The sequence below is a fragment of the Herpailurus yagouaroundi genome, unplaced genomic scaffold (assembly GCF_014898765.1).
Source record: "Herpailurus yagouaroundi ecotype Mexico unplaced genomic scaffold, PumYag 189, whole genome shotgun sequence".
NCBI lineage: Eukaryota > Metazoa > Chordata > Mammalia > Carnivora > Felidae > Herpailurus > Herpailurus yagouaroundi.
The window spans coordinates 4860044-4881877 of record NW_024412420.1 but is presented as its reverse complement, the minus strand read 5'-3'; the positions used below and the strand labels follow the sequence as shown (position 1 = coordinate 4881877).

General features: G+C 52.0%; 1 protein-coding gene across 8 annotated transcripts in view; it reads left to right on the top strand.

The window, feature by feature from the left end:
* Positions 1-21537, top strand: part of AKAP1 (A-kinase anchoring protein 1) — a 34658-nt gene extending 13121 nt beyond the window's left edge. For 2 of the 8 annotated variants that reach the window (XM_040497049.1, XM_040497053.1), the window contains 10 exons: positions 7076-8714; positions 11232-11407; positions 12978-13104; positions 13646-13773; positions 15873-16050; positions 17441-17591; positions 18046-18113; positions 19523-19596; positions 19812-19874; positions 20428-21537. In XM_040497049.1, the coding sequence (XP_040352983.1) occupies positions 7100-8714; positions 11232-11407; positions 12978-13104; positions 13646-13773; positions 15873-16050; positions 17441-17591; positions 18046-18113; positions 19523-19596; positions 19812-19874; positions 20428-20502 (2655 nt within the window). In that variant the 5' untranslated portion in view covers positions 7076-7099 and the 3' untranslated portion in view covers positions 20503-21537. Of the gene's footprint in view, positions 1-689; positions 760-6424; positions 6548-7075; positions 8715-11231; positions 11408-12977; positions 13105-13645; positions 13774-15872; positions 16051-17408; positions 17592-18045; positions 18114-19522; positions 19597-19811; positions 19875-20427 lie in introns of those variants that run through there. The other 6 variants (XM_040497048.1, XM_040497047.1, XM_040497054.1 and 3 more) reach the window with 6 other exon arrangements.
* Positions 21538-21834: the final 297 nt, after the last annotated feature.

Below are 21834 nucleotides of genomic sequence, written 5' to 3'. Positions count from 1 at the left end.
CAACTTAAACATATTTATGTGTGAATTACTACGTGAATGTAAGTATATAACTTCAACCTTGTAAGGAATTAGGTAAACACATGCTGTAGAAATCAAGAGGCCCTCTTGGTGGTCTTGCAAAGACCTCTGTTTGTGTGTGGTCTTCCTCTAGCAAACTGGGGGGAGGGGTGAGGCAGGTGGCCCTGACCTTGACCGTGCCCACAACCTGCTGTTGTGCTCTGAATGCAGTGACAGCAGGTGCTGGGCTTCAGGTTCAGGGTTCAGGTAGCTACTCCCTGTCCTTTGAAGACTCCCTCCCCCCCACCCCCGCCCCCCTCCTTCAAGGGGAAAAGCCCCTCAGCAACAACTTGGTGTGTTGGGCATTCTAGGGATGGAGTGTCTTGAACACCTGGGGGACCGTCTTTGATAATGTGAACATATAACCCTGGAATAATGGAAATGTTCAGATTTCAACCTAGGGGGTATATAGAAGTCTGCTCAGAATGCCGAGTGGATGTGGCTTCACTGACCAGGTCCAGGCCCACTGTGGCTTGATAGCCACTTGGCTCCTAAGTGATTGTTTTGTGATCGACTTTCCCATCAATTAATTACACACAGCTCCTTTTTCCACAATAACTGTAGCCAAATGGGTTTAGTCACTGGGACCAACACTGTTTGTACTCTTCCCAGAAGTTTGTTTTCTTGTTTAGCAGAAGGCTCTAGACTGCAGTAACCGAGTTGGTCATCGGTGCTGGGAGTGAGGCCATTACTTCTCCAGAGGTAAGCTTTTCTGAGACGCTGCAGTTTCCTCTGGGAGAAAGGAATCATTTTAAGGATTTTATTTTTTATTTTTTATTTATTATTTTTAATGTTTGTTTATTTTTAATTTTTTGTCATGTTTTTATTTTGTTTTTGAGAGAGAGACAGAATGCAAATGGGTTAGGGGCAGAGAGAGAGGGAGACAGAATCGGAAGCAGGCTCCAGGCTCTGAGCTGTCAGCACAGAGCCCGACGTGGGGTTCGAACTCAAATACGGTGAGATCATGACCTGAGCCAAAGTTGGATGCTTAACCGCCTGTGCCACCCAGGTGCCCCGATTTTTATTTTATTTTTTTTTAAGTGATCTCCACAAGCCAGCATGGGGCTTAAACTTACAACCCTGGGACTGAGAGTTGCATCCTCCACCAACTGAGCCGGTTAGACGCCCCAGGAAAGGAATCCATTTAGAACCTGGACCGAGCAGGTGAATGCTAAGGCCTTGTAGGGCCGAGACACGTGCGCCTTCAGCTCTGTGTGACCACTGGGCAAGCGGCCAGCGTGCATCTATTCCCGGGCAAATGGACCTGCTAAAAATAAGCAGGCAGCTATTTAATTCCAACAGATTCAAAATAGCCAATTCTCCTCCCCACCACCCCTCAGGCAGGGCTCTGCATCTTTCTGCAAGGCTTTCCTTTGGCTTGCCTGAGTGTCTGGGGCCTCTGGAGGGGGAGACCTTGAAGGCTGCCTTCAGTTAGTTTGTGCATGTGAAGGCTTTTAGACCTGCAGTGTTAAATGCCACTTATGTCTTGAGAAGTTCAGCTTTTTTACAGAAAACAACAAAAACAAAACAAAACCAGGGCAAGGAGAGCAACTCAAGAGTGTGTTCCCAGAAAAGGAAAGTAGCAGAGAGCCTCGTAAGGCTGAAGTGTGCACACTTGTGCGTGTGGGCATATGTGTGTATGCACATGTGAGGGCGGCCCTGTCTGAGAATTCGGGCAAGGCTGCCGCGTCTTCCGGCACCTGTCTAGGCCTCTCCAACGGTGTAAAGCAGGGAAAATGGCATCCTACCGATTCACAAGAAGTCTGTTTGGGGTGAGAGTGGCTCACGGAGGACTCTTGGAAGTGAAGGGCTGAGGAAATGAGGAACTTCTCTTGACCGGTGGGAAGTGGGGCTTTGGTCACCCGGCGATCCCTGTGAGGCTCCTCCCGGTAGCGGTGCCTTCAGTGAGTCCCAGCTAGGCTCCTCTGGGTGGGGTGGCTGCTGATCCCCCGGGCCCTTGGCTCTGTTCTTGGTGGAGATGATTAATATCTCTAATCACAGTCCCCAGGCGGCCAGGGCAAAATAAACCAGGCGTGCCTTCTCCTGTCTGGGGATATCACACCTCTTTTCTCAAGTTGCTGCAGCATTTCAGTTGGGCAGTTCCTGTGTCCTGGAGATTTCATGGAGACAAGGGCTTTTCCTGGGTACTGGGTTAGACATGGGCGGGGGGGGGGGGGGCAGTAACTGGGGGGCGCTGGGGATCCAGGTGGGGCATTCAGTATTCATGGGTTGGGTGACATAGCCTCAGGGGACCAATGGTAAACACCTTCTAGGGAGTCCTGCTGACACAATAGCAGGAGGCATCTGGCTTGGAAATGGTGCAGAGACTTCTGAGCTGTGATTAGTTGAGTAGCTATACTTGACTGTCTGGGGGGAGCTGTGGATGATAGGTTTGGGGTCTCAGCCCCAGTCGGTGGGGAACAAGCAGGACGGGGAAGGTTAGGTGTACAAGCGTTAGAGGTGTTCTGGCAAGCTGCAGAGCAGTGTTGTGTCCCCAGGTGACAGGTCTCTGTGTTTAGTGTAAGCTAGGACTGGGAACAGAAGGGACGAAATGGGGACTAGGGGATAGTGACATGGGGGAGCCAGAGTCTGGGTTGTGGTGTGGATCAACTAGGGTGCCTGGCCAAAGCAGGCTGAGAGTGTATGCTTGAGTGTGGGCCTCTGCTTCTAGCCAGTTCCTGGGATCTCTGGAGGCGGGGCAGGGGTCAACTGCTGGACCCTTGGGATCAACTTCTAGTACCAAAGGGTTGGAGGCATCTCCCAGAGAGGGCGCGTACAAGCAGGGGGAGGGCCAGAGAGAGGAGAGAGAATCCCAAGGAGGCCCTGTGCTGACTCGGGCTCAATCCCACGAACTGTGAGACCGTGACCTGAGCTGAAATCAAGAGTTAGACGCCTAATCGACTGAGCCACCCAGCTGTTTTTAGAGGCGGTTTGTATCTTGGTTAGCAACTCCCTCCTTACACACACACCCCCCATACTGAGTTTGGCTTTGGGCCCTTGATCTGTAAAACAGGGAAACTGCCCTCTGTGTGTTAAGTTTTAGGATTCTTCATCTTCCTCTCTACCCCATTTCATGTAATCTTGTTCCTGAGATCAGAGAATTGGTAGGAGACTGTGGGAATCACAACTATAAAACCCTGTAGAAATGGGATTGTCTAGTTAATAAGGAATCAGAACCTAAATTGACTGCCAAGAAGAGAACTTGGGTTCAGACCCCAGCCACACTTTCCGTTGCGTGTGACCTGGTGGGTGGGACTGACAGTAGGCCATGTGGTAGGCATATTGCCTTATCCTGAGAGCATCCTTCCCCCGTGACCTCTATTCCTTCTCAGATTTTATTTATTTTTATGTGGAAGACATTGAATACAAAGCAAATAGCCTGTATGTAATTTGCCACTTTTTCAGGGGCGAGCACATTGTTCCAGAACAGTGGTTCTCTGACTTGAGTGTACATTGGAATCATCTGGGTTAAAAGAAAAAGAAACACCTGGTGCCCTGATCTGACCCTCAGAGATACGGATTTAATTGATTTGGGTGCCACCTTGGCCTTGGGAATAAAAGCTTCCCAAGTGATGCTAATGTGCCACTAAGTTGGAGAACTGCTGAGAGAGAAATTTCAAAATCTCTCTCCCTGGAAGGAAGACTATATTGGCAGATAAGAAAAAAACCTAAAAAACCGAAAAGCTATCAGAACTAATAAAAGACATCAGTAAGGTTGTAGGATGCAGGGTCAATGTACAAAACCTTCGCCACCCTTCCAGCCTAGAGGCTTGGTGCGTGTCTTTCCTGGTTTGCCTATAGGGTTGTCCGGGCACAGACAGCACACACAAGTGGTCCGGGTTTGACCTTGTGTCTCCCAGCAGTGTTTGCATGTCTGTACATGAGATCCCCTTCTCTATGACTGGCATGTCCACGAATTCTGCAGTGTGTTTAGCAGTGATTCCCCAAGAATTGTTTCAGACGATGCCCCAGTGACCATTATATAGACCTCTGTGCAGAGCTGTTTTTATTCTTTTTTTTTTTTTTTTTTTTTTTAAGAGAAGATTGCAAGGGGGTGCCTGGGTGTCTCGGTTAAGCACCCAACTCTTGATTTTGGCTCAGGTTATGATCTCACGGTTTGTGAGATTGAGCCCCGTGTCGGGCTCCATGCTGATAGCACAGAGCCTGCTTGGGATTCTCTCTCCCCCTCTCTCTGCCTGCATGCTCGCACACTGTCTCTCTCTCTCCCTCTTTCTCTCTCTTTCTCTCCAAAATAAATAAGCTTTAAAAAAAAAAAGATTTCAGGTGTGGTGTTTTTAGGTCATAGGAGGTATGGTCATAACTTTTTTTTTTTTATGTTCATTTATATTTGAGAGAGGGAGACAGAGACAGAATCTGAAGCAGGCTCAAGGCTCTGAACCGTCAGTACAGAGCCTGATGTGGGGCTTGAATTCACAAGAGATAGTGAGGCCATAACCTGAGCCAAAGTCAGACACTCAACGGACTGAGCCACCTAGGCACCCCTTAACCTTTTAAGAGCAGTATGAACTTCCCCTCCTTGGCCCATATATTGCCTCATTCTCTTAAGACATGAGTGGGTTTCCAGACTTAATGTGGAGTAGAACCTGAGTTCCAGTCCTTGGTTATATGATTTTGAACCTTTAAGTTTTTTTTTTTTTTAATTTTAAGTTTATTTATTTATTTTGAGAGGGGGAGAGAGAATACCAAGCAGGCTTCGCACGGTCAGCACAGAACCTGTGGTAGGGCTCAAACTCGGGAACCGTGAGATCATGACCTGAGCTGAAAACCAGAGTTGGATGCTCAACTGACTGAGCCACCAGGTTCCCCTAAGTTTTTATTTAACCTCTACACCCAGCGTGGGGCTCAAACTCCCAACCCTGAGATCAAGAGTACCGTGCTCCACCAATTGAACTAGCCAGGCGACCCTGCATGGAGCTATTTATTTTTTAATTTTTTAAATTAAAAAAATTTTTTTTAATGTTTATTTTTGAGGGAGAGAGACAGAGGCAGAGACAGAGCGCAAGTGGGGGAGGAGCAGAGAGAGGGAGACACAGAATCCGAAACAGTCCCGAGGCTCCAAGCTGTCAGCACAGGAGTTGAACTCACAAGCTGTGTGATTATGACCTGAGCCAAAGTCAGAAGCTTAACTGACTGAGCCACCCAGGTGGCTTTATTTTTTAATTTTTAACGTTTATTTCTTTTTGAGCGAGAGAGGGAGAGGGGCAGAGAGAGGGAGACAAAGAATCAGAAGCATGCTCCAGGCTCTGAGCTGTCAGCACAGAGCCTGACATGGGGTCGAACTCACAAATGTTGAGATCGTGACCTGAGCCAAAGACGGATGCTCAACCGCCTGAGTCACCCAGGTACCCCTACATTGAGCTATTTTAACCTTGATGATGGCAATACCTTCCAAACCAGGTGGTTGAAGGTTAAGTGATGCAAGGGAGAGTATCTAGTGAGGTTCTGTGTTTGAATGTGAAGCTGTAAAGAACATCACTGAAGCTTCTGCCTGGAGGGATTCATGGGGTCTTCCGAGTGTGGCCACTGCTTAGCTTCTGCTTTGTGTTTTCTAATCCCGTGGATTTACTTCAGATATTAGCAAGAAGGTTTATGGCTTTCCCCACCCCCTCACTTTGGGGCTGAAGATGTTTCCTAGTGTTCCTTCACAAACTGTAATGTGGTTGTGAATCCCCCGGGGGTCTTGTTAAAATGCAGCTAGTCATTCAGGTCTGGGCTGGGGTTGCCTTTGTAGCAGGTTCCCAGGTGATGCTCGGTGTTTCTGGCCCATAGACCGCACTTGAAGAAGTAAGGTCCTACAGCAGTGGCCCCCAGCCTCCACTGAACTTTAGAACCACCTGGGAATCGTGTGCTCTGGTTTTGCCAGAGACCATTAACATAATTAAACCAGGAAGAGTTGTTAAAGCCTTTACATTTGTCTCTGCAACAAAGCTCAAACCCAAATTAAGGTATAATTCACCATATCAGTGGAGGAGTTTTGGTTTTAAGACGTCTTGTGATTTTTGCAGACAGAATAAAATTTACTGGCATGGGAGGTACTGAGTTACAAGCATTCTGGAATAAGTCTGTCACATACCTCTAAAGAGAGCTAACCCTGCTTTGCATAGCACTTAATACATAGCTAATCTTCATATCAACCATCCTTTATGAGATGTGTCCCCGTCTTATGATGAAGAAAACTGAGGTTCCTATCTCCTTTACACATCTACCACCTTCTTCTGTCTAGGCCCTTATCATCTCTCCTGGCCTGGATCCAACTGACTTAGGTCTCCAGGTTCCTGTCACTTGATATGCTGTTTATACTACTCCCAGAATCACCTGGTAACAGTTTGGTGTATGTGCCTTGCAGACCTCCGCTGGTTCTCTGTTGCCTACAGGATAAAATCCAGACTCCACAGTGAGGCCCCAGAACCCTCATCGAGTCCACTAAGCAACTTGATTCTTCAAGCATGACCTGTATCTCCATGCCACTGTATGTTTTGCTGGTCTCTTACCCTGGAGCAACCCCCTCATCCTTTTGAAATCTTCTTCATCCTTTGCTCCAGCTCCCTCTTGCTATGTAACGGTTTCATTGACTCATGATTTTGTGGGTGCATGTGCGGGACATACATACATGTGAATTTCAACAGGCATTTAAAAATACTCCAACATCATCTGAATAGATAAGTGTTCTGGGAGTTTAGGGAACTAAAACACTAGACACACTATCCCCTTGGGGGAGCATAGAATTTGGCATTGAGGAGTGATGCAGGAAGGGATTTGGGCCCAAGAGAAGGCTTGTCTTGTTTCAAGGGAGCGTGCTCGGGAGGAGGGAGCAGAAGGGGGCATCTCTCCCTACCCACCCGCCTCCAGTGGATCACACATAGGGTGCAAGCAGGAGGAGGGATGTCGCTTACAGAGGCAGGGAAAGGGAGAGAGAGTAGCTGGTTGTCTTTCCTGTGCAGTGGTATCAGGATCCCCCTACCTGGCTCTCATCGCATCTCTCTCTCCTCCTCTCCAGGTATCATTTCTTCAGGCCTCCAGGATGGCCATCCAGTTCCGTTCACTTTTCCCCTTGGCATTGCCTGGAATGTTAGCACTCCTCGGCTGGTGGTGGTTTTTCTCTCGTAAAAAGCATGTCAGCAGCCAGGACAGACAGGTGGAGGCCAGCACTGTGGAGCTGAGGGCTGGCCACGCCATCAAAGAGCCACTCCCCATGGAGGACCCCCGTCCTGGAGTAGCATCCACACCCCCCAGCATTGCGCTGCCCGCGGAAAAAGAGCTGTCCACCTTGAGCAAGCCTCCCGCCGAGCCCCCAGCCTTGCTGCGGGCACATCCAGCCTGTCGCAGGTCGGAGTCCTCAGGCAGCCTTCCTAACAGCACAGACGTGAGATTTCGACCGGGAACACGCAGAGATGACAGTACAAAGGTGGAACTAGCCCTGACGGGTGATGAAGAAGCCAAGTCCATTCCTCCTGAGTGTCCCCTTCTGACCCCAAAAGGTGTTCCTTTCCCCCACGAAGCGGCCGAGGTGTGCAAGCAAGAGTCCCCGTTCAGTGGGCTGGCAGGGTGGGGCGGGCAGGGCCAGGCTGCGGCCCCCCAAGAGAAGCCAAGAGAGACGGGTGGGGCAGAAGGCACTGGCGACGCGGTGTCAGCAGAGAATGTGCCGGAAGAGAGTGTGTTGTGCCAGGAGCGTGGCTCTGAATCGCAGACCAGCAAGTTGCCCACCCTGGCTCCCTTGGGAGGTGCCGGGGAGAAGGGGAAGGGCCGCCTGCCACAGGCCGAGGAGGACGCAGCAGGGCAGCTGCTGAGCAGCCTGGTGGGGTCGGCTCACGTGGAGCTGACGGAGGACGGTGAGCCGCCGGTGCCTCAGGCCAGTGGCAGAGCCTGTGATGCACACCGCACAGGAGAGCCGGGCACAGGGGGCGCCGCGGAGCAGAATGAGAAGATTGAGCAAGCTGCCTACCAGATCATCTCCAAAGTGATCTTGGAGGCGACCGAAGAGGTGCTGGCCACCACCATGGGCAGGATTGCAGGTCGGGTGTATCAGGCCTCAGCCGGGCAGCTGCACGGGCAGAAGGAGGAGAGCCGCGCCCCAGCCTGCCAGAAAACCGCCCCAGGGCGAGAGGCCGAGGAGCTGGCTCCGGCCGCCATGGAGGCAGAGGCGGCCTCGCGCGTGTCTGTGTCAGAGTCAGATGCCGCCCTCCTGTTGCCAGGCCCGCCCGCGGAGGACCTGCCACCACCAAAGACCTACGCGAGCTGCCTGAGCAGCCCTCTGTCCAGCCCCAGCAAGGACAAGAAGCCAAAGAACTCTGCACACCACATCTCCCTGGCCCCCTGCCCACTGCCCGCCGTCCCCCAGGGGGAGTTGCTAGATGGGGCACGTGTCCTGGTGGAAGATACCGGATGTGTCACCTGCACCTCTGACAGCAGCCAGAATGTCCCTTCAGTGGTCTCTGAGCAGTGTTCAGATTCCATCAGCGCTTCAGGGCTTGAAGACTTGTGCACGGACACCAACTCAAGCCCCAGGGACAAGGCCATCACCCCGCTGCTGCCAGAAAGTACTGTGCCCTTCAGCAATGGGGTGCTGAAGGGGGAGCTATCTGATTTGGGGAATGAGGATGGATGGACCGCGGATGCGGAAGCAGATCATTCGGGAGGTAGGAGGGTCTTGGGCATCCCTCACCTAGAGGATGGGGTGGTGGGGTGTCTGTTCGGTGGCCAAAGGCTGCTGGTCTGCCTCTCCCTCTGCTGCTTCTGCAGTAAGAATGCTCTTCGACTCTGTGTCCCAGCTGGCCTGCAGAAGGTCGGGGTACAGTGCAGCAGTGGTGGGTAACCGAGAAGTTGGGCTGCCCTGAGCCCCCCAAAGCCCCAGGAACTGTAACTTGGTTCGGCAGCCAGGGACCCTCCCTAGTCCTCCTGAAGGAGGCAGCTCAAAGTTGGTTTCGCTGATTAACCTCAGCGTGCCTCTTTTCTCTCTTTCAAACCAACCTCTTAAAGGTTTTTGTAATGGAGAGGCCTCCTTAGCTTAATCCAAAGTACCAAGAGTGGGTGTGAGCTTTTTTTTTTTTTTTTTGAATGGTTGATTTCCTTTTAATCATGTGCTTGTTCCCATGTCTTCACCTGCCTTCCTTCTCCAGAAGCTCTTACCGGGTAAGTGCCCAGGGAGCGGCCACGGCTTTGACATTGCGGGAGGCTCTCGCTTTCCTGCCTTGTCGCCACTGTTCCTCGGCACAGAGCCCTCCACCATTTCCTTTCCGTGCGGCCGCAGCTCCACCCCGGGAAGGAGGGGCACTTTGGTAACCAAGTATCCACTGGGTTTTTCGAGTGCTGACCCCAGCGTAGACAGTTCAGACCGCTAACTTACAGGTCAGCAGCTCCTGACCCTGGTTTTGCAGCCACCCTGGGGTATTTTCATTTATCTCCCGGAAAGAGGCCATGAAGATCCCCTCCCCCGTGGGGGTCTCTGATCTGCTTGCCCTGGAGCCATTCCCTACCCTCTCTGCTCCAGGCAGGTTGGGGGTCTTTGCTGAGAGTTTTACTACTTGCAGCAGTACTTTCATCATAGCACATTTTGTCACCTTTGACACTGCTGATTTATGTACCTCTAAAGGAAAAAACTCATCATTGTGATCATGAGCGTACAAGGCCAGAGACTGTAAGATGCATCCTAACGTCAGGGATGTTAAAATCGTTTGTTTGTTTGTTTGTTTGCTTGTTTGTTTAATAAAAAAGATCTTAAAGTGGGTAAACAATTTTTTCTTTTAAGAATAAAGGAATTTCCCTTTGTCTGCTGGCCCTCAGCCAAATTAACAGGCCTGCCAGCCGTGTCATGCCACCTCTAGATTGATTGTGGTGGCTAATCTGCTGCAGTGAAGGCCTTGTGTTTAGGCCTTTTGGAAGAGAAGGCGATGATGGGGCGTGGTGATGGTGGGGAAGTGTGGGGACAACAGATTCGAACTTGGCGGTACCATTTGCCCAGCACTCCGTTGTGCGCAGCACAGGCTCCCGCCCCCCCCACATCTGCACCTTGGTGCACGGCCCTCCCTGTGCGTGAGGAAGTTGAGGCTGAGCGGGGCTGGGACCACCAGCTAAGGAAGCTGGCCTGTGAGCACAGCCTGCTAGAGTCCTGTGTGGTCTGAGCCACCTCTGGGTGTCCTTGGGGTGGCCGGTATCAGCCAGTCCTGTTTTGTTCGGGAGAGGCTGGAGCCCCTGATGTTGAAGGATGAAGTCACTTTCAAGGTGATTCTTCCTTAGCTGGGAATGGAATCTCTTTTAAGCCTTGCTCTGCATCCAGACAGTACATGCATTGCTTGGCAAAGGATTATGTCCAGAGTTTGGAAAAACCATGTGGGTAATAACCTAATTAGTAGACTCTCAGGAGCGATCTATTTCTGACAGTTGAGTCGTCCATATTTAAGCTAGAGTCCTCTTAAGCTGGTCTGGACCCGTTTTTCTGAGATGGCCTCCTGGCACATTCTTGAGCAAGAGTGGAGCAGACCACATTGATCTCAGGGTCCTGCTTCCTGCTCTGTTGTCTGGAGCATGAACTTCAGTTCAGTGTTTTGACCGGGGGTTAAAGACCCACCATGAGCCCAGAAGAGCATTCAGAGTTGCACAGGTCAGGCCTAAGAGAGGGAAAGGAGAGCCGCCTTCCTCCGTCTACTTCCAGTAGGCCCCAGGTGGTACGGGACGAGAATGGCGCCTTCAAGGGTGGACTCTTTCTAGCTCTGCCTGGCTGAAGGTCATGGCCCTTGAGCCCAGGCCTGGGGCCTTGGGGGCCTTAGAGTCTCTTCGTTTGAGGGGCTGGCATAGTCAGAAGGGCGTGGGCCAGTTGTGACTGGTCGGTCTCCGTGGAAGCCAGCACCTGATACCCGGCTCCTGGGACCGTGTGGACCTGCTGGCCCGCTCCCCCGCCCCGTGGACTCCCCTTCCCAGCTCACCACTTGTCTCTGCTCAGGCAGCTGTGGCTGGGCGTGGCTGCCAGTTCAGCAAGTGGGGCTGTGAGCGACAGGCTAAAATTAGGTGTATCTACACCCCCAGTTCTCCTTTCATTGGGGTCGTTCCGAGCCTTTTAGACTGCGGGTTGACAGCCGCCAAGCTTGAGGAGGGGGTGTGGGGCGGGGGGCCTCCTGGGAATGTGAGTTCGGAAGTTCTGCATTATTGACTTCTCTTAGCTGGTGTCTGTGTGTCTGTGTGTGCCGCTTCCTCCCCTGCAGGATCGGACAGGAACAGCATGGATTCAGTGGATGGTTGCTGTGGCCCCAGGAAGACTGACGGTTTCCAGAACGCCCAAGCGGGCTCCAGTCCTAAGAAGGTCGACCTCATCATCTGGGAGATCGAGGTGCCAAAGGTAAGGGCTGCAGGGTCATGGGGTTTGGGGGAGGGACAGTAAACCCGAAGCAGTCCCTGAGTGAGCCAGAGGCTGAAGAGAAAAGGGAGCGCTACACTCTGCCACGTTCGGTGGAATCCCCTCGGCCGCCCTCAGGAGGGGCCTGTTCTTGTCCGCTTCAGACTCACAGGCCGCTCGCTCCCCCCTGGGGCTGCCCTGTGTGTGTGTTCTGGGGCTCAGGTCATCTGAGATGCCCACAAAAGCCAGACTGAGGATGTGGGCCAGGCAGGAGTCCCTTCACTGCGCTCTGCCCGAGCTCTCCAGCGCAAAGTAGATTTGGTAATTGAGCACAGCATAAGTCCGTATTTCGGAGAGCTTGAAAAGTATAGAAATGTATGAAGAAAATAACAAGCTGCTCTAGTCTCACCCCCGAGAGTGACTGTGAAGACTTTTATTTCCTTCTCGTCTTGCACCCTGTGGTTTTTAAACAAAACTGAGATTATGTTGCTTTAATTAATGCTTTTAAATATTTAACAATTTAATTTTCCTGTGTTATTCTCTGAAAATATAATTTTAACTGCGTTATTCGTTGTGTGAACATCAGTTTACTTCACCAGTCCCCAAATCCAGGGTGCTTAAGTGGTTTCTAGCTTCTTGCTGTTCTAACTTACAATTTATGAGCTTGATCTTGATGTTTATTGCTGGGGCTCAGAAATAATTGGCCAACTGAATTCTCCTGGGCGCTTAGCTCCCTGCTGCTGTGGAGACTTGGCTTGGTTTGAACTCTGGGTCAGGTGGGCTGCTTTGACCCCAGGGTGCTGGCTCCCTTGGTGTTTTCTCCTGCCGTGACCCTGATAGCAATCCTGCCCTCTTCTCCTTCAGTGGTTGCAAAGGGCGCGCCCAGGCAGCTCTGGGTGCAGAGCGACTGTGTCCTTTGTGGCTCTGCTGGGGTGGGGTCGCTTGGGATCATCTCCGAGCTTGTCTTACATCATGGCTAAGTTTGGCTTCTTCTGTCTGCCTTGAACTCTTGGCATGCTGGGCACTTTTGCAAGCCTCGTGCTCTGAAGGCTCCAGCCCGCTATCAATTGGCAGCAGAAGCCCAAGGGTTCTTTTGACTTTCACTTTCAAACGAGCCTCTATCTTTGAAACCAGATAGACTTGAAGAGGTCAGAAACCAAATAGACTTGAAGAGGTCAGAGAAGTCCTAAATCGTGCCTGTGCTGGTGAAACATCTAGTGTAGATTTGGGAGGAGAATATGCTGCTTTGCAGCTTTCTGGATGTAGGCCAGGTTGTCGGAGGAAGAAATGGGAACTGCTGAGTCCTGGGGGCCAGACTGTGTCGTTCAGCCACTTAGTAGCTTTGTGATATTGGGTGAGTTACTTAGCCTCTCTGAGCTTGTTAATTTGTAAAACAGTGATAAAGGTATCTGTTTCATGGTAAGTGCTTACAGTAGTGCCTGGCAAATGAGTGCTGGCATGTTAACCATTAATATGTTTGAGCTTGACCTTGTGTAAAACAAAGGTAGGTCTTGGGGAACGCAGGGAGTTGGTTTCCCATTAACACCCCCAATTGTCTCTCTGTCTCTCTCAGCACTTAGTTGGTCGGCTAATTGGCAAGCAGGGGCGGTATGTGAGTTTTTTGAAGCAAACGTCTGGTGCCAAGATCTACATCTCAACCCTGCCTTATACCCAGAACATCCAGATCTGCCACATAGAAGGTCAGTGGCACCTGCCACCCTTTGTTTAGGTTTCTTGCCTGAAAGCATTTGAGTCCCAGTTCTTACCCTTTTGGGATCTCAGTCTACAAATAGAGAATGCTGATCATCCCAGGTGATCTTCAGCCCTCCTCTCCAGTTCAGGTACTTGAAGGGGCCTCTGCTCCCTCCCCCAGATCTTCTGGCCAGGAGAGGCATGGGCACTCAGGCAGGCTGGGGGTCCTGGCCTTATAGTGCCCGCTGCCTCACACGCCTCCCTCGCAGAGCAGAACGGGATTCCCCTCCGGTCGGTGAGGGCTGGGCCTTTCCCATCTGCTAGCCTCCTATTGCATTCAAAGCATGGACACAGCGGCAGAGGTACCATTTGAAAGGTCAGTGTAAGCCTCTGTAGATGCTTTTCTTCTTAAGGCAGAACTTAGCTGTTTGGCACTCTAAAGATTTACTTGAGCTCTGGGAAAAGTCTGGTGGAGTGGGGGTTGTGTGTGAGTTTGGTTTTGCGGTTTGTCCTACCCACTGTGGCTCTCCTGCTTTTACCCCCATCTAGGCTCTCAGCATCATGTAGACAAGGCGCTGAACCTGATTGGAAAGAAGTTCAAGGAACTGAACCTCACCAATATCTACGCTCCCCCACTGCCGTCACTGGCACTGCCTTCTCTTCCGATGACTTCCTGGGTGAGCATGCGCCTGGGGGACCAGATCCTCTTGCCTTCCTTTCACCCCGGCCTGCCCCAAATAAGAAACTCCCAAGACTGTGGGCCCACAAGGCCAAGAGCTGGTTGACATCTCTGACCTGTCACCTCTGGCCTCCTCTGGTCAGTTCAGTTATGCTTCTATTTTTTTTATTTTTGAGAGAGACCGTGCAAGTGGGGAAGGGGCAGAGAGAGAGGGGAAGGAGCAGAGAGAGAGGGGGACACAGAATCCGAAGCAGGCTCCAGGCTCTGAGCTGTCAGCACAGAGCCCATCATGTGGCTCAAACCCACTAACTGTGAGATCACGACCTGAGCGGAAGTCGGATGCTTAACCGAATGAGCCACCCATGTGCCCATCAGTTATGCTTCTAGTCTGTGTTTTCTGGGGCTGGGCTTTAGGGCTGAAGTGCTGGTACAAAGCCAGACGTGCCTCTGTCCCCACTTGGAGGGATGGTTCTCCTCAGGCCGGCACCTGTTGTGTTTTTAAGGCATTTGCCTAGGAAGGATTGTGGTCTATCCAGGAGACCGGGTGCACTTGGCTGGCTTGGGTCTCCTTAAGGCTGGTGCTGTGTGCAGAGTCACAGCCTAACCCCTCTGAGGCCTGGGTGGGACCCACCATTGTGGGCTTGGATGGGCTCGTGATGGGTCCTTGTGTTCCTTACTCCTAGTTGAGCTGGGCCTAGTGGTGGCCCTGGTGAAGGGTTCCCTTTCCCTTTCCCTTCTCATGGGAAATACCTAGATTATTAAAGGAGAAGAAATTCTCCCCACCAGGCTGCGGAAACCCAGAGGCTCTTTGGAGGGAAAGCTGACCTCTTGGGACCTCTGTGTGCTGGGGGCCGTGGCGTTTCTGCGGCCTGTCACTCAGATCCTGCAACATGCCTCCAGCTCTGTTTGAGCTTTATCTCACTGGTAGAGGAATTGTAGGTAGAGGTTTTGTAGGCCAAAGATGACTGTTGCATTTCACACATGGGCTGAACGTGCTCCTTCAAGAAAATTGCCTCCCTAGCTTTTGTTTGGGATGGTTGACTTCTCGGTTCTGTATCTTGCCCCCTCCAAAGATCTCTGTGCCGTGGGTGAAGGCAGGGGATGGAGGTCCTGTTATCTTCTGTGGATGTTTGGGAGTGGGCTGAACCCCACTCTGTCCTTTACTTCTGAATCATAGCATTTTTCCCAGCAGTCTTGGACCAGACCCGCTCTTAAATTATACACAATTGAGTAGTTGTTAGGGCTTCCTCCCATTGTTCTCTGTGTGGAGAGGAGATCCCAGATACCTTGCAACCAGCAGCACTCGGGGGAGGTGTGGAAGTCAGAACTCTTAGCCAGAGGTGTGGCCACCTGACTGGATGGGGGACTAGACATCTTTCTGTGTCCAGGCCCACCTAGATGTTGCCTGTAAGGGAAATTAGTGTCTAGGGACAAGTCTTTTTGAGACCAGGCTTAGCCTCTGCTAGGGCCTGTAATGTGGGGCCTGGCCACTGAGCAAATCTACATTCCGAATCGCAGAGTGGGAAGGACTTGGGAGGGTGTCTGTGGAGTGTAGAGAGGAAGAGACAGTAGGACTTTAACAGTTGGGTCCTTGTTGGGAGGAAAGCGGAGGAGAGAGAGCCTGTCAAACTTGAAGCTCCTGGGATCAGCTGCAGGGCCACAGATGCTGGCTGGGGGGCCTCAGGGCCTGCCCACCTCTTATCCCCTGGTAGCTTGTTCTCAGTGGCCCCTCATTCCCTTGCCTTCCCTGGTGCTACAGTCTCAAGTAGCGGTGGGGGGAATGGAGGCTCTGGTTCCTGGACCCTGCCCGGGGCCCCTCACTGTTTCCACAGCTGCCTCCTCCCTGCCCAGCCCTGAGGCGAGGCCACCTCTGGAAGTTACTGTTGGCATTGCAGGACAGGGCCTCTGAGGTGTCACACTTTCCATGGCTGAAGTAGTTTTCCTTGAACTTCTGCCATTTGGGTGCCATGTTGCGTTGGGTTGTCATGCCCTTTTCAAAGAGGTGCCAGTTCAGAGACTTGCCCTGCGGCCTCAGGGCTTACTTCAAACCCGAGAAGGATTGTTGCAGCGCCTGCTGCCCCTTCTCCTCCTCTGCAGCTCATGCTCCCCGATGGCATCACTGTGGAGGTGATCGTGGTCAACCAGGTCAACGCTGGGCACTTGTTCGTGCAGCAGCACACGCACCCCACCTTCCATGCACTGCGGAGCCTGGACCAGCAGATGTACCTGTGCTATTCCCAGCCCGGGATCCCCACCTTGCCCACCCCGGTGGAAAGTAAGTGCTGCCCTGGGGTCAGTGGGGAGCCCTGGCCAGGCCATGGGGAGAGGTTTTGGGGGTGGCCTGTTCTGCCCTTGGTCTTGACCCAGGAGGAGGCTGTTCTGGGATCCTTCATGGGAATAGCATCCCTGAGGGCTTGCCAGCAGAATGGAGTTATTGTGGGCTGGGTTACCCAGCGAGCCCAATGGAAATGGTCTTCCCACTGGCTGACAGAGTCCCGTGGGGTTGGAGTAGAGTTTTAACACACGAATTCTAGCTCTGCCATGTATCTGTGGAATGGGGCTGATGCCAGCTTGTTCCAGGAATTAGGGTTGGATTATTCTATGTAAAGAGCCTGATCCAGATGGTGATTCTCGTAGAAGCTCCTGACGGGCAAGAGGCCTTTGTGGTGGGTTGGTTCATCTCCGTTTGACAGATGAGAAAACTGAGCCTCTGAAGTCGAGGGAGTTGCCGAGGTGACACTTGAGCAGGAACCAGGGTCCTGGGGTCTAAACTCACTTGTGGTGTTGAGTCTGTCCTTTGTCACAATTTTCTTTGTTGCCCGTGTTGGCAATCTCTTCACCCATTGCTATCAGGGACTCCTAACCTGGAGCACCCTAGGGGGCTTCAAGGCATTCGAGAAATCTATGAAGTTCCTGAGATCACAGAAATAAGGATTTAATTTTCATCAGAGTCTCTGTTGTTGCCTCAATGCAGCAGTGAAGACCAAACTGGGGTCTGAGTGACTATGCCAGGGGCTCCCCTTAAGGGTCAAGGTCAGGGCACAGTGTGGTCAACTGAGCGTGCAGGCCCTCAGCCTGCAGTTCTGTTTGTTCTGGCCCTGCTGCTACAGGCAGGGCTTGGTGACCGCTGGCTGCCAGGGACACCTGTGCTCTGAGCAACTTCCTGAAGCAAAGGCTAGAAGAAGCGGGCTTAAGCCTGCAGGTCCCCTTCTGATCAACTTTTGAGTTGTCACGGGCCGGAACAGGTCCTAGACTCCAGGCCAGTGAGATCTGCCACACTTGGAGGTTTTTGATTCTTTCTGGGACTCTCCCTTAAGAATATAAATCCCCCTTCCCTGAGTTTTAGATTTTACTTGGTTTCTTCTGGCCAATCCTTATCTATCTCAGGCTCTAGTAGGTTTCAGAGTAGATGGATCTGGAAGAATGCTTTTTGGCCTGCAGAGCTTTTTGGGTGGCATGTGGGAGTCCAAATTTCCCACATCTAGGTCCTTCCCTTGGCCAGTCTCGGGCTCCAGGGAGGCTGTGGGGGCTCCTTGCCATTCCCCTGCCCGGTGGAGGCACAGGACTCTGAGAAGTAAGGTGGGGAGGTGGGTAGCACTGACCGGGGACCCTTGGTGCCCTGTCCTATGCCAGGACTGTCCACACGCTCTCTTCCTGCCCTGCAGTCACGGTCATCTGTGCTGCCCCCGGCGTGGACGGTGCCTGGTGGAGAGCCCAAGTGGTGGCCTCCTACGAGGAAAGCAATGAAGTGGAGATCCGCTACGTGGACTACGGTGGATATAAGAGAGTGAAAGTGGACGCGCTCCGGCAGATCCGGTGGGTCCACACTCCTCCGACGAGCGCGTGCCATGCGTGTTGGGGCTGTGTGATCTCTGCAGAGCTGGCACGGTTCTACCAAGCCTGGGACGTAGATTGACCCTTTCTCCTGCTGCCTACTCTGGTTTGGCAGGGTCTGATAGGAACCTACTGCACTGCTCACCTCAGTCAAACTGAGCTAGAAAGGCCTGTCTTGGGGAGGAGGTCCCCGGGTATTGTAGGGCACAAGTGAAGCAGCTCCTCTGGGAGTTGGATGTGAGCAGTCCCTCTGAGGTAAGGCTGCAGCAGGGAGGTGGCCTGCATCCAGGGAGCCGCGGCCTCCTTGCCCATCGTAGAGGCCCCTGCTTCGCTTCATCCTGGGTCGTGGGGGGCTCACAGCCCGAAACAGAAGGTCGGTATTGGAGTAGAGTCAGACTTCAGGTTCATAAACAGGGTTCCTTCCTTACCTTTCTAGGTCCGACTTTGTGACCCTGCCGTTCCAGGGAGCAGAGGTCCTTCTGGACAGCGTGATGCCCTTGTCAGGTAACGGTCGAGGCCTCTGGCTTTGTGGGAACAGTTGTTGAGAGTGGGTCTTTCTCTTTGAGCACCTTCCTTTGCACCCAGAGGGCTTATGCTAAATGCAGATTGCTGCGTCTGACAGAGTTCTTGATTGAATAGGTCTGGGCCAAGGCCCAAGGATGTGCATCTCTCTGACAAGTACTCCGGTGATGCCAGTGCTGCTGGCCCTGGACCCACCTTTCAGGACCACCGTTGTGGACTTTACCTAGACCTCCGACCTTGAGAGGTTGCAAACATAGACACCTTCCAGAACATAGTTGAGACCCAGAGTCCTAGCATGTGTGGTTGAGGGCAGGCATTGAGGCCACAGCGCTGCTCAGCTAGGCCCTGTGGGGACCATGCCAGCACCGAGCCGTGTGGTATCTTAGACTAACTGCATCCCCTGAGGGTAGGGGACTAACAGTGGTCCTGGGCAAGTTGGTTAGCCTTGCCATTGTTTTTTGTTTTTGTTTTTTTTTAAACCATGTGGAAAATGGGATAGTACCTGTCCTTCAGGGCAGCTGAGGAAATTACATAAACCTAGGAACTGATATGTGGATGGTGGTCAAGTTGCAGCTGTCGATGACCAGGATGTTTTCTATTTGTAGGTAATAAATAGTCCGATCATCCCACACTCTTTAATCTTGTTCTTGTCTAAAGCAGTGAAGTGCATTAGAGGCACTACAAGTCTGGTCAGAGTCCTGTCAGCTAGAGGCTGGGCAAGGCCTGTCTCCTTTCCTTATTGCTCTGTCCAGCATCCCTCTCCATTTCTGTCCCACCTCCACAGCCCCGCCCAGCTGACATGCTCCCTCCCTCATCAGGCATTCCCAGACCTTCACGAACTTGCCTCTCCCATCCTTACCGCCTCTTGCCTTGGCTGTGTCCTTGTGCATAACTTTATAATCCGACGAGGGCTGCCTCCATGGCTTGCTGCTCAGATTCGAAACCCACCTTCACCACTCTGGGGGCTGGTCGACTTCAGCCACCACCTTAGTCTCTCTGTTCCCACCTGGAAAGTGGAGATAACAGCGCATTCGTAGGGTGTTGCTGCTTCAGTGGAAGAAGATCTACAACGTGTTCAGCCCAGTCAGCACGCCAATAGGTGGTGGTCGTGGTGGCAGCGGTGTTCCCATTGAAGGCAGGGTTTCTGTCCCTTTGGGCCCCACCTGCGGTGGGTGGGTGACCTGTAGCGGAGACCCTGTGAGTGTGTCCACTTGGAGCCCCGTGGAGGCCTGGCCTGTGTCCCTGTCACAGGCGGCTCTTCCAAAGGAAGTTGTCACGTGCCCGGCAGCACCTGAGGCATCTTCTTGGAAAAGCCCTGGAAGCTGTGTAAGTCATGACAGTGCTTTGCCTTGGTGAAAGCCTACCTGCTGCTTTTCTTTTTCCTTCTAAAGACGATGACCACTTCTCACCTGAGGCCGATGCAGCTATGAGCGAGATGACGGGAAACACGGCACTGCTGGCTCAGGTGTGTGCGTGGGGGCGGCCAGGCCGCACGGGGGCTGTGTGAGGAGCTTCCTGCCTGGTGTGGGCACAGCCTCCTGGCCTCTCTTATCCAGGATCTTGGATTCCTGGGAACTGACCTTTGAATTCCTTTCTCCTTTGTGGCTTGGGCCCTGGGCTGAGGAGGGGTGCATGGGGTAGCTTTTAAACATGCTTGCTTTTTTTCTGTTGTTTTTCTAGGTGACAAGTTACAGTCCGACTGGCCTTCCTCTGATTCAGCTATGGAGTGTGGTTGGAAATGAAGTAAGTTCTGTTCTTTTCCTTTAAGTTGCTGGCCGGCAGTCATGGGTTGATTTGGAGCTGGTTCTGCTGTTGTCTCCGCTTGAGACCATCAGAAAACTATAGGCCTGTAGCCTGCACCTGTAGCGATGGCGGGAGACGTTTTTGGTCGCCACAGTTGGGGGTGGTGATGCCAGTGTCGTCTAGCGGGTGGAGGCCAGGGACTGCTGCTTGGCTTCCTGCCGTGCGCAGACAGGCCCCATGACAAAATGTCAGCAGTCCTTCCTGGATCTTATCCAGACCTTTCTGAACCCTCTGTCCATTGGGTTTTCCATTGCGTTTCTTGGTATTAAAGCTCAGATTTCTTCAGTGTATTGAAAAGCCTGTCGTCCTGCCAACAGAACATTAAGTAAATGCCCCTTGTTGGCCTAGAGGGGTCCGGCCCCCGCCCCCTGTCTCTCTCGGACCTGTCGCGTGCAGTGGTTGTCTGGGACTGTGAGAGGGAGAACCCACGCTGGCTTGAGAAATGGCCCCGGGGTGCAGTGGGCAGAGCTCTCAAGGGAACTTTGTTTTCTAGGCGGTGTTGATAAACCGGTCGCTGGTGGAGCGAGGACTTGCTCAGTGGGTAGACAGCTACTACGCAAGCCTCTGACCCCCGCCCCCCCACGGCCTCGTCGGAGTCTCTTGCACTGGTGACGCTGGGCTTGGCGCTAAGGCAAAGACTTTACATCAGAATAACAAACGTTATCTTCCCCGGAAAGTTGTCTTTTTTTTGTACTGTAGTCACGTTGACAAGGAGGGAACCGTGGGTTCTTTCAAAGCCATAGGATGGTGTTGAACGAGCCAGTCGGCTTAACCTGGTTCCAAGCCTTTACAAACAAAACAAAACGAGACAAAAAGCCGAAGTAGAAAGGGTGGCAGCCGGGCTGTCCTCCACCACCTGCACTCCGCCGTCCCCCCCCCCCCCCCCCTCCGCAAGACCGAACCACCGCAGCCACCGGCCGAGGGCTGTGCTGCTTGCTTCAGAGGGTTTCTTTTACTTCATTCAGAATCTTTCTTCAGGGAGCAAGACATGAAATCACTAATCGGCATTGATTACTTGTACAACTGTCGTAAATGAACTTATGATGTTTAACCAGTTTTTATAAACTTCATCTAGGTCTCTCAGAAGGCAGACTTTTTAATGCATATGTAAATACGAAGCAGTCATACCTCTGGCCTTGGTCCCTGGGGGAGGGAAGCTGTTATCTTGCCAAGCCTGGTTGTAATTTGTAACCATTTTCTATTTGTGCGAACTCTGTAAATATATGTTTAAAAAAATGTAATATTTTGTATAAGATACACTGGAGAACAAAGGGAACTCAAGATTTTTCCACACCCACATCATCTGTGAGCGGAAGTTCCTTCTGCGGACTACAGCCGCCTGCCTGGGCCAGCTCCTCAGGTGGCTTCCTGGGTGCTGGCTGGACAGGGTGACTGTGTGCTATAGATTGTGATTGGGGCTTTTTTTTTTTCTTTTTTTTTTTTTTCTTCCCTGTACAAATTTGTTAAAAAAAAAAAAAGAAAAAAAAAAACATTGAATTACCTTACAGTGGTGTGTTTTGATTCTTTTTTAGACTGGCTTTAGCATTGTGCGATTTAAGAAAGTAACTTAAACTTCTATAAACCTTGAATCGTATACACTGTAGCTTTGAGTCCATTTCTTCCGTGCTGAGAAGGGTTGGCGTGGGGAGTGAGGTGGTGATTGTGTGCGGTGGCCTGGAGGGGCCCGTCTAAAGGACACCCAGGGCTTTTAGGACACCGGTTAGCCAGAGATTTCCATCCAGCTTTTTCCTCTCCTTGCCCCACAAGGTGGCAGCCAAGCTTCCATCTGGCTTCCCCTCAGGAGTGTCTCAGATAGCCAGGCCTGACTTTAAAGCACCGGTTTCCAGATGTCTTTGGGTGTTCTCAGTAGATCTTTGCAGTTATTTAATGCATTGCAGTG